Source organism: Castanea sativa, chromosome 4 (assembly GCF_040712315.1).
Source record: "Castanea sativa cultivar Marrone di Chiusa Pesio chromosome 4, ASM4071231v1".
Classification (NCBI taxonomy): domain Eukaryota; kingdom Viridiplantae; phylum Streptophyta; class Magnoliopsida; order Fagales; family Fagaceae; genus Castanea; species Castanea sativa.
The window spans coordinates 34,848,384-34,861,141 of NC_134016.1; the positions used below are offsets into that span (position 1 = coordinate 34,848,384).

The 12,758-nt window shown below is 38.3% G+C and overlaps 1 protein-coding gene across 1 annotated transcript; it reads left to right on the plus strand.

The window, feature by feature from the left end:
• The first annotated feature begins 8,542 nt into the window (after positions 1 to 8,542).
• LOC142631055 (receptor-like protein 20) lies at positions 8,543 to 12,288 on the plus strand. Its single transcript, XM_075805131.1, has 2 exons — positions 8,543 to 10,049; positions 10,938 to 12,288. Exons 1-2 carry the CDS (start codon positions 8,543 to 8,545, stop codon positions 12,086 to 12,088), a joined length of 2,658 nt encoding a protein of 885 aa, XP_075661246.1. The 3' UTR covers positions 12,089 to 12,288.
• Positions 12,289 to 12,758: the final 470 nt, after the last annotated feature.

A 12,758-nucleotide genomic window follows, 5' to 3' on the forward strand; every position in this document is an offset into this window, starting at 1 on the left:
CTGCGTTCTTTAGTCCGAATGGCATTACTTTATAGCAGTAGAGTCCTTGGCTTGTGATGAAAGCAGTTTTTTCCTGATCTTCCTCAGCCATCTTTATCTAGTTGTAACCTGAAAATGCATCCATGAATGTTAGTAATTTATGTCCAGCCGTAGAGTCTACCAATTGGTCTATCCTCGGCAGAGGAAAGCTATCTTTCGGGCAGGCCTTGTTCAGGTCCATGAAGTCTACACACATTCTCCACTTTCCATTTGCTTTCTTCACTAACACGACATTGGCCAACCATTCGGGATAGTAAACTTCTCGGATGAAATCTGCCTGCAGCAATCTGTTAACTTCTTCCTTGATTGCGTGGTTTCATTCGGGGGTAAAGACCCGTCGTTTCTTCTGGACGGGTTTCTTCTCGGGATCTATCTTCAACTCGTGCTAGATTACCTGGCATGGTATGCCCGGCATATCTTCGTGACTCCATGCAAATACGTCCAAATTTCCTTTAAGGAAACGGACGAGTTCATTCCTCATCTCGGGACTTATGGTTGTACCTATCCTCGTCACCTTTGAGCTTTCCCCCTCAACGAGTTCCACCGTTTCCAGGGCTTCCATTTTGTCTTCTTCTTCTCTATCGATCGTCCATGTGTGGTTTTCTCCTGCAGCTAACACGGCCTGGTAGCATTCTCTGGCCAAGACTTGGTCTCCTTTTACCTCACCAACTCCGTCTTCAGTTGGGAATTTTATCTTTAGGCAGTAGGTGGAAGTTGCTGCCTTCCACCGGTTGAGCGTGGGCCTACCAATGATCACATTGTACAAAGAAGGGCAGTCCACAACCAGGAAGTCCAGATGACGGGTCTGCTGCTTCGGGTAGGCGCCTATCGTGACTTTTAGTGTCACAATGCCCTTGGGGTATACCCTGTCACCGCTAAAGCTGACGAGGGGGGACTCAAACGGACGCAATCTACCAGGACCTAGCTTCAGTTGTTGGAAGGCCGATAGGTACATAATGTCCGCAGAGCTACCGTTGTCGACGAGGATCCTCTTAGTATTGAATCCTTCAATTGTGAGTGCTATCACTAGAGGGTCGCTATGGGGCTGCCTGACCCCCCTCGCGTCCTCTTCGCTAAAGAATATATCTTGGTTCGTCCGTCTTTGTTTCAATGGGGGTTCCGTATGGACGCTGTTTACTTGTCTCTGGTATGCTTTTTTGAGGGACTTGCACGATCCCCCCACGAAGGGTCCTCCTGCTATCGTGCTTATCTCTCCGATCACTTCTTGTGGTTGAGATTGGCGACTCTCATTTTTGGACGAGGGTTCTCGTTGGCTCGTGTTGCCCTCTCTGAACCTGTTGGAGTCCCCCTTCCTTACGTACTTCTGAAGTTTTCCTTTCTGTATCAAGTCTTCTATCTGTCCCTTCAGATCTCGGCAATCTTCTGTGTAATGGCCGTGGTCCTTGTGGAATCGGCAGTATTTGCTTTTGTCCCGCACACTTGGTGACGAGTGCAGGGGCCTCGGCCACTTTAGGTGGTGTTGATCCTGGATCTGTGCCAAAATTTTGTCAACAGGCATAATTAGAGGAGTGAATTTTACCGGTCGTGGAGCTTTCTCGTCTTTCCATCTGTCGATGTCACCCCCACGGCGGCTCGAACGCTCCCTCTTTTGACCCCTGCGTTCGTCTTCCTTTCTTCCTTCCGTCTTTAACTTTCCCTCGTCTACGATGGCCGCCAGTGCGTCCTCAGCATTCATGTACTTTTGAGCTTTCAACAACATCTCTGCCATCGTCCGGGGTGGATTCTTTGCTAACGAGACGACGAATTCTCTGGACTTAAGCCCTGCCTTAAATGTCGTCAACTGGACCTTATCGTCTGCATCGTCCACCTCTAGAGTCTCCCGAGTGAAGCGTTTTACATACGATCGCAAGGTCTCCCTCTCTCCTTGCTTAATAGTGAGTAGGTGATCCGCTGGTCTTTTGGGACGTTGCCCCCCGACGAAATGGCGCAGGAAAGCACTACTTAACTGCTCAAAATTGTCGATGGACGAAGTGGGCAATCTCGTGAACCATTCTCGTCCAGCTCCCTTCAGCATAGTGGGGAATGAACGACACATGATCTCGCCAGGGGGCTGTTGAAGGCCTAAGGTCGTCTTGAAGGTGTTAAGGTGATCTTGGGGGTCTTTGAGCCCGTCAAAAGGCTCAAGCTGAGGTAGCCGAAATTTGGCCGGTACTGGTCGTTCTAGGACTGCCATGGTAAAAGGGGAGTCCGTCGCTCTGACCATTTTATCCAGGCTTCGATCAGTCTTCTCTTTGATCGCGTTTCGTAATTCATCCATCTCCTTCCTCATCTCCTGGAGGATGTCAGAATGCTGCTCTTCTGGGGTTGCCGTTCTCCGTCGATCACTTCTTCCATGGCTATCCCCTTCGTCCTCTTGAACAGCTCTTGACCGGTTCTCTTCTTGCTGTAACCTCTGTCTCATCTCTTGATTCTGTCTTGTAAGTTCTTCAAAGGTGGCTGCGAGATTTCGGACTTGCAGCTCCAAGGCCGCTGAGTCTTGGTTGGATTCCATCTGGAGCTGGTAGGAACTGTGTTCTTGTTGTATGAGAAAGTCGTTCCCCACAGACGGCGCCAAACTGATGAAGCAGTATCTCGTTGATTTGCTGGGATTCGTCCAGATGGCTCCTGGAAGTACTCCGACGAACCTGTGGGAGCAGGAATTTACTCAAGTGGTCACCGGTGTGGTGCCTGCCACAACACCTCCAATGATAAAGTCAGTACGGAAAAAGACAGTTGTTGGAATATCAGGAATAAAAGTAGTTAAAATTGTGATGTAGTTCTTTTGTGTGTACCTTGTTTTGGCTTTGAGAGGGTTTTATATACCCTTGGGGATTGTATCCGTTGGGGCATTAATGCCTCTTCTGATAACGTCTTCAGGGGAGTAATGGATGTTAATGCCTTCCCGTTGGTTCGTCCAGCTGGTCTTGTAACGGTTGAGGCTTTACTGGCAGCATTCAATGGCCTTAACTCTTCCGCTGATGATGACGATAACGGGTTAGGTTCGTCCGTGAGGCTTCCTCGTCTATGTTTCACTTCGTCAGTCCCATCAGAAAGAATGATGATAGCAATAGTTGGGTATTTTATCCTTTTGTATTAGTTTAAAATGATAATTAATAGAAATAAATAATGTAAAATGAAACTATTGATCTAGAATTGGGTTTCTCTTGACAGCCTAAAATAAGATAAAATTTTGGGGTCTCTTTGTTGTGGTATTGGAAGTCGAAGGTATAATAGAAAAATTAAGACAAGAAATCTCATCAATTAAGAACAAAGCCAAGAAAGACTATAGAGAGAATAAATGAGTTACGAAAAAAGTATTCTAATTCAAATAGGAGCTTTTTTCTGGAACTTAAATTTGTATAAGTTAAGGAATAACAATTACACTCCTTTTTTTAAGGATTAGTTATTCTTCCTTTTAAAGAATAATCATTCAAATAGAATAACTGTCTTGTATAATAAAAACATAACCAAACAATTGAATGGACCTAATTGAGCTTGGTGAGAGAGTGTATAATTAAGTGTGTGTGTGTGTGTGTGTGTTTAACAGTTTGTTTGTTTGTTAAAAAAAAGTTTCTAATTAAATTTAAATACATGATTGTATTGACTAAAAGTATAAAATGTAAAAATTAAAAAAAAAAAAAAAAAAGGTGTAGTTAAATTCAATACAGTTATTTGTTATTGTAGGGGGATGAGTGTGAGCTCAAGCTGAGAACCAAAAGCCCAATAAGATCATTTTTAGAAAGATAGGCCCAGCCCAAAGATATGGATGTGGATGAAGTGATTTGATAGGTAAAAGGGAACCTCCCGGGATCACTTCCGCGAAGGCCTAGACTAACTTCAATTACTAAGGTCCGTTGCCAAGGTGATGTGCTGAACCTTCCCTATGACGAATGATAAAAGAACCACGGATGACCAATTCCCCTTTGAACCAAGATGCTACCTTCCATCAAAATCACCCCAAGAAGCGCAAGGAGGGGATAAGGACCACTGAAGCAGATACTCTGCATTAATGAGATTCTACACCTAATCTCTATCACATTAAATGCTGATTGACTGGCCTAAACAATGGAAACGCCCCCTAAAGTCCTATTTCATGATCAAAGAGTGATAGAACAGAGGGGTGATGAGACAAGTATCCCCCATATCCAGCTGGAAACAAGCCAATTGGGGAGAGAAGGAAAGGGAGAAATGGTTATAATAGGAGGAGAGTTGCAACAGGGAAAGGGATTCAGAAAATTTAGAAAAAATGCTTAAAGAAGAACAAGAGAGAGAAAGTGGAAATAGAGAGATATTTCTAAGGCATTTTAGTCCTTGATCTTACCCCTTGTACCCAAGGGCGGAGGTAGCATGGGGCGAGGGGGGGCACTTTGTAAAAATGCCTTATAGTTACTGTATTGGTGATATATTCTTAAAAAGCTTGACACTTTGACCCCTCTGATAAAAAAAAATAAAAAAAAAAAGCAGCCTCACTCCCACCCTAAAGAAACAGACCGAAGATAAGGGACAAAACTCCAACTCCCCTGACATGCCTAAGTCCTAACCTCATTTTTTTTTTCTTAGTTTTTATATTGTATCATGTTTTTTACACATTTATTTTTTTACCTATTTCACTATTCACTGCACTTGTCTTTCCTGCTTATCTCATAAATAACTTATCCCATAAATGAATGATGAAATGCCGTTATTTCTTAACTTTTTTACAATTTCAAAATTTGAATTTTTGTTATAAACTTAAATTTTAAATACTTAGAAGGATAGAAAAATAAATGTTGAATTTTACATATTTTAAGAAGCAATCAAACAGTAAGACATACATACAGCCTTACAAGTATTTGCTATATTTTTAATATTTTTAGATTTCATAAATAAAATAAAACTTATAGATGAATTTTTTTCTTAATTTATTTTAAGGATTCAAATTAGATGTCTAAACTTTATGTATTTATTCTTCAAAAAAAAAACTTTACGGATTTACATTAATATCTTGTTTCAACTGTTAGTAACTATGAATTGGTTTTTCTTTTTTTTTTCTTTTAACAATATGAAATACTTGTAATTACAATTGCTTATTTACAATTTATTTTGTTACTGTTATGAATTAATATATTTAAATTATTTTTCTTTTAATATTGTCTTTTAATCTTGCCCCTGTAAGTGCACAATTGCACCTGGCCCCAAGAACAGTTATGGGCTCAGGCCCAATGAGCCTTAAACAATATGAATTTGTAGAGTGTGGGCTTGAAACCCAGGTTAGAAGTGTGTGAGGATTCAATGACAAACTAAAGATTGCAAGTATTTGGAATCAACAAGGAATATTGTAAATCAGCTTCCTCGGATGTAAGCTGAGAGTTGTTCTTATATTATATCTTTCTCTTTGTTTCTTTTTCCTTTTAGGTTACAAAAAGTCTGTCCCCCCTTTTTCTGTCTTCACCCCCCTTTAAATACTACTCCTTTGAATACTTTATACACGTGTTGCCCCACCTCCCCCTTAGCCTAGATATTTCCTTTCTCAGTGCCTTTGAATAGTAACCAGAAGTTTCTCTTCCACTGTTCAGGTGTCACTTCCCCATAAATGCGGCCAGGGTGGTAGGTGCAGGGTCTTTAATGTGGAGGTAGCAGCTTTTATCTTTGACATTTCTCCAACACCGGTGCTTCTGGGGCATTCTAGGGTTCACCCCTTTTAACCATTGGCCTTAACCGTGTCATCCCCTAATCTTTTCTATGAAATCCCGAGTTCTTCGGTGTCTATCCGAGGGTAAGTCCACCCTCGGCTGGAGCCTCGGATCCTCGGCGTATGGGCCAACCCATAGTACTAACAAATTCTAAACCCAGGAGCAGGTCGGCCTTCCTTAACACGGCCCAAAAGGCCCACATTCCCATCAGGATCTTTTTACCCCCCACAGCCCCCTAGACTGAAGTCTTGGCTCCGCCACTGCTTGTAGCTTGAGAACATTGTTTCTGTATATATAAAAGCCTATTTTGATCCTTTTGTTCCTTCAATTTGCTGTTTAAATCTCTTATTGTAAAATATTTTCCCGTTGTGAAATATTTTCCCATCTTTTTAGAAATTAATTGTGCAAGTCATTTTTTCCATCATTATCATTTTGGCGTTTGCTTTTGACCCCCACACCCACAGTTATAATATACACTCTTTTTTAAAAACTAAAGTAAACCCAGTATGATTAAAAAGAACGGTTCTTAAAGTTTTTGTCCTTTGCATTTATATAAGGTGGCATTCATATGGGAAGGCAATAATACATGTAGCAAAAACCAAAAAATATTACAAAAGGGACTTAACATTAGTAATTCGTGATGTTACACCATTTACTTGACGAAGTTGACTCCGAATCGGATATGCATCTCTGCCTAACTCCATATAGTCAAGGTCTCAACTATTTTAACCTTCAACATTAAATAATGGAACATTTAATAATGTTCCATCTACAATAATGATAGTAAGAAAACATTGTAATTGCGGGTCTCTCACGATAAAGCATATTTTTAAGTAAAATAATGTTCCATCTTGACTTCCAGTCTCTAGGTGTGCTTATTAAATTCTAAGAGTGCAAAACAAAATTCAATACAACATTATGGGTTTATCAATTTCTCTGTTCATGCTCATGCACTTTCTTGCTCTACTTTCGTTGTATAATCTTATGTTTGCTAGCCCTTCTTTCGTGCAACCAATGTGCCATGATGACGAGAGCTTCACCTATTGCAATTCAAGGAAAGCTTTATACAATTACACTTTTTTTTAAGGATCAGCTATTCTTCATTTTAAATAATAATTATTCATAAAAAAAAAATTATCTCTTGTAATAAAAATATAACCAAACAATTGAATAATTATTCTTAATTTATAGTTATTCCATTATATATTGGGTCCATTACAATACTTGTTTTTTAAAATAATGAGATGATAGATTATGATTAATTCAACATCACCACTGTCATTTTTATTATACACTTATCACAATGTGTCAATTGATCCAAACAAAAAAAAATGTCACTTTAATAAATATTATAAAATTGAATTTATTATATATCAAACTTTTTTTTTATTATTCAAAATTAAGGAGAATCTTTGTGTCCCACAATCCATGTTCTTTTTGTGAGGAGCTAAATGACATATTCTGTATGGAAAGAGGGATAATATCAGGTGCTCAAAGAATTTTAACCCACTAAAGTTTTTTTTTTAAATAAAATATGGCATTCATGCTTGCATTAAGAAAAAAGTACTTAGTATAATTTCTTAGAAGTAATATATTAAGTTTTTTAATAATTAAATTCAAATACATGATTGCATCAACTAATAAAGTATAAATTGTAAATTTTTTTTTTTTTGGTATAGCTAAATTCAATACAGTTATTTATTTGAAATTTTCTTTTAATTAAATTTAAATACATGATTGTATTGACTAATAAAGTATAAATTGTAATTTTTTTTTTTTTTTGGCTATAGTTAAATTCAATACAATTATTTGGAAGAATTTTATTGAAAATCTAATATACTAAAAAAAAAAAACTAAAATAAACCCAATATGATTAAAAAGAACGGTTCTTAAAATTTTTATCCTTTGCATTTTATTAGGTGTCATTAATATGGGAAGGCAAGAATACATGTAGCAAAAAACCAAAAAGTATTATAAAAGGGAATTAACATTAGTCTACTTGACGTTTACACCATTAACTTGACTGAGTTGACTCCAAATCGACTAGCAACATAGAGCAAAGTGAGTTTTCTTTTCCGCATTATTCTAATCTAATATAGTGTTTGCTAGAGTTGTTATTGACATGGCATTGAATGTGTGTGTTTAGGATTAGCTTATAAACTACTCTTTCGTATTTTTAGCTTTTCAGTACAGTTTTTTAAAACTTCCAAAAAGTACAATTTTTTAAATTTTCTTCATTTTTTTTCATTTTTTTGGGGTACAAGTATATTTTAGCACACTTTTAGCAAAAAGTGTTCATTAAAGCTAAATAAACTACTCCTAAATAGATATGCATCTCTACCTAATTCAGTCTAAACTTTTGTGAGCTTGACATGAAATTATGGAACATATTCATTTTCCCAACTACAATGATGATAGTAAGAACCATTGCAATTGCAAGTATCTCACGATAAAGCATATTTCTGATTAAAATAATGTTCAATCTTGACTCCAGCCTCCAGGTGTGCTTAAATTCTAAGAGTGCAAAACAAAATTCAGTACAAAATTATAGGTATATTTTAGCCCAGTAAAAAAATTTCATTAAGCTGCTCCCAAAAAATATGCATCTCTGCCTAATTCCATATGGTCAAAGTCTAAACTATTGTGAGCTTGACAAGAAATTATGAAACATATTCATTTTTCCAACTACAATAATGAAAGTAAGAAACATTGCAATAGCGGGTCTCTCACAATAAAGCATATTCTTGATTAAAATAATGTTCCATCTCGACTTTCCAGTCTCCAAGTGTGCTTAAATTCTAAGAGTGCAAAAAAAAATTCAGTACAACATTATGGGTTTATCAATTTTTCTTTTCATGCTTATGCACTTTCTTGCTCTACTTTCGTTGTATAATCTTATATTTGCTAGCTCTTCTTTCGTGCAACCTCTATGCCATCATGATGAGAGCTTCGCCTTGCTGCAATTTAAGGAAAGCTTTATCATCGATCACTCTGCATCTTCTGAAACTTCTGCTTACCCGAAGGTTTCTTCGTGGAAGCTTGAAAGTGACGATTGTTGCTCATGGGATGGTGTTGGTTGCGATAAGGACACCGGTCATGTGATCAGCCTTGATCTTAGCTCTAGTTGTCTCTATCGTTCTATCAACTCCAGTAGTAGCCTTTTCCGTCTTGTTAATCTCCAGAGGCTGTATCTCGCCGATAATTACTTTAATCTCTCTCGAATCCCTGTTGGTATTAGGCAGCTTTCGAATCTAACTTATTTGGACCTCTACGCTTCTGACTTTGCAGGCCAAATCCCAGCCGAAATTTTCCAGCTTACCGGGCTCATCTATCTAAGCCTTTCACATAACAATTTCACTGGACCAGTACCGTCCTCATTTGGTATTCTTACCGAGCTCATCCATCTGGACCTTTCAATGAACAATTTCCCAGGACCAGTACCATCCTCATTTGGTAATCTTACCGAGCTCATCTATCTGGACCTTTCATATAACAATTTCGCTGGACCAGTACCATCCTCATTTGGTAATCTTACCAAGCTCATCAATCTGGACCTTTCATATAACAATTTCAACCGTGGTGCTTTGGATTGGATCGGTAAGCAAACTAACTTCATTCTGTTGGGCCTAGCGAACCTCAATTTGAATGGTAGCATCCCATTTTTTATTCAAAACCTTACCCAACTAACATATTTAAACCTTGATTCTTGTAATTTAACGGGCCATATTCCATCTTGGCTAGCAAACCTTACCCAACTAGAAGATTTGCGACTTGGAAAGAATGGTTTGCATGGTTCAATACCATCATGGATATCTAGGCTTATGAATCTGGAAATCCTCTTTCTGGATTATAATCACTTTGGTGGTATAGTTGAATTTGACATTTTTTTGAAACTCCCAAAGCTCTCTTATCTCCGACTATCTTTCAACCAAATTTCATTGCTGATAAAGCCTAGTAACAACATTACTTTTCCAAAATTTCGGTTACTAGGACTGGGTTCTTGTGACTTAGATGAGTTCCCAGATTTTCTAAAAAGCCAAGATGAATTGGAGGTGTTGACACTTTCTAATAACAAAATTAGTGGCCTAATACCAAACTGGATGTGGAACTCAAGTAAAAAAACTCTCTGGAATCTAGATCTGTCTAACAATTTTCTAGTAGGTTTCCACCAACTTCCTGTTATTCTACCATGGACCAATCTAGAAAATTTGGATCTTAGTAATAACAAGCTGCAGGGATCACTTCCTATCCCACCACCTTCCATCTTAAGTTACAAATTCTCAAATAACACACTAACCGGAGAAATCCCACAAATGATTTGCAATCTAAGTTCTCTTGATACCCTTGACTTGGAATTTTTTTTTTTAAATAACATTAAATATTAAAAAATTTAGTTAGTTGCCACGTTTTAAAACAATGTTGAAAACTAGCATCTCGAGTGTCTAAAACTCGAGTTCCTAGATAAAACTCGAGTTTTTAAGTCTCGATTTGTAAGTGGTGGTAGCTGATGTGGAAGAAAAATCCACGTGGAACCACGTTGAAATCGAGTTTCTGAAACTCGATTTACTTCAGGTTGAAATCGAGTTTCAAAAACTCGATTTATCATCATTTTCATCAGTTTCTGAAACTCGCTTGTCCCCTCCCATCTGCAAACAATTTCCCACCTAAACATACAAACCCCAACCTGAGAGAAGCGCAGAAATCAGAAACCAGATCGGCAAACCCATCGGCGGAGACAAGCACAGACATTAGAAACCCGATCGGCAAACCCATCGGCGGAGACAAGCGCAGACATCAGAAAACCCATCGGCAAACCCACATCGGCAAACCCATCAGCAAACCCATCGGCAAACCCATCGGCGGAGACAACGCATCTCAGATTTGTTCTTCGTTGTCTGTCTCCTCTATTCTTCGTTGTCTGTCTCCTCTATTCTTCGTCGCCTGTTCTTCCTCTTCGTCGTCAGATCGCCTGTTCTTCCTCTTCGTCGTCTTCAGTTCTATTGTTGCTCAAGTGCAGAACGGTTTTGCTTCATAGAACTCGAGTCTCTGAGACTCGAGATCTATGTGGCATTTTCTCCAGCCCAAAGTCGCAAAGCGAGTCTTGGAGACTCGAGTTTTAATGTGGATCTCGAGTTTCAAAAACTCGAGTTGTTAGTTTCCATTATACTTACAAACGTTGCCTAACTTACTACATTGATGCCATCTACACAGTTAATACGCACATTCCCCCCCTTGACTTGTCATATAACAACTTGAGTGGCATGCTTCCGGATTGTTTGCGAAACCTTAGTTTTTCCTTATCAATTCTCAATCTAAGGAGGAACAACTTTTACGGCAACATTCCTCAATTATGCAAGAAGGGGAGCAAATTGAAAATGATTGATTTTAGTCAAAATCAATTACAAGGGTGGATACCAAGATCGTTGGTGAATTGTACTCTGTCGGAAACTCTTGTTCTCGGAAACAATCAGATAAATGATTCTTTCCCCTCTTGGTTGGGTGTTCTTCCAGAATTGGGGGTTCTTATATTACGACATAATCAACTCCAAGGTGCAATAGGGAAACCCGAAGGTAATTTTGTATTTCCAAACTTGCGTATCGTTGACTTTTCTTACAACAATTTCACTGGTAAGTTACCATTTGAGTACTTCCAAATTTGGAAAGCCATGCAAATCATTGATAAGCATGGTCAATTGTATATGCAAGAGACTATGGGTTTCAATGCACCTGGATATACATTGAAATCTCTTTACAATTTCTCAATGACATTCACAAACAAAGGCAGAGAGCTTGCATACGAGAGAATCCCATATATTTTCATAGCCATGGATCTTTCAAGCAATAAATTTGAAGGAGAAATTCCAGAACTCATGGGGAATTTGCAAGCAATCCAATTGCTTAACTTTTCCAATAACTTACTCACTGGTTCTATCCCTTCATCCTTGGAGAAGTTGACAGCGCTAGAAGCATTGGACCTTTCTCAAAACAAGTTGTCTGGAGAGATCCCTCCACAACTAACACAGCTCACATTCCTTGCATTTTTCAATGTCTCTAACAATCATCTAATAGGGCCTATACCACATGGGAACCAATTTGATACCTTTCAAGACAAGTCTTTTGGTGGTAATCCTGGATTGTGTGGAAATCCTTTGCCAAAGAAATGTGGAAATTCTGAGGGCTCATTGCTCCCTCCTTTAACCTTTGAAGAGATTAATCAAGACTCAAAGTTGCTATTTGAATTCGGCTGGAAAGTAGTCGTGATCGGATATGGTTGTGGTTTCATAATTGGAGTTATTATTGGGCAAATTGTGATCGCAAGGAAGTATAAATGGTTTATTTATCTTCACTTTGCATTTCAACACCAAATAGGAAGATAATTGATTGGGAGGGGATCTTGATGTTAAATTCAAACAGGCTTGATGTTACCCAAACCGAAATAAATCTTGGTATGTGTTGTTAGCATTATTATATTTGCTTTTTTCTTTCTTTTCTTTTAGAGGTTTAGATGGGGAACATCATTGTACTGGATGGAACTGTTGTGTGCACCAAAAAATAAAACTTGGTTGTGTTGTTAGCATTACTATATTTGCTTTTTACTTTCCTTTCTTTTAAAGATTTAGCTTGGCAACATCATTGTACTGAATGGAACTGTTGTCTGCACCAAAATCTATGTAATATGTCAACGTTGTGCTTTTTCCTTCCTTGACCTTGTGTTTTTGTGATATTTTCTTAGCTTTGGCTTGAGAAGGTCTTGTGGAAAGACTATTAGTGAATTTTTTTTTTTTTTTTTTACAAGATAGAATTTCTTCTCTAACCTAATCTAAGTGTATACGTGTGTGAAACTCCCTCCTGAATACTTGAACTCCGACCGTTGCCCCTCACACCCCACAAGCATTTATACTTGTAGAGTAACAACTACACCAAGGGGGAGCGATGGTAAAACTATTAGTGAAGTTAAGTTATTGTGTATTAGGTGTGGTAATTGGGATTGGTTTTGAATTTTGTCATAAATGAGTTAAATGTATAATATTGTGCCACATAAAAAAT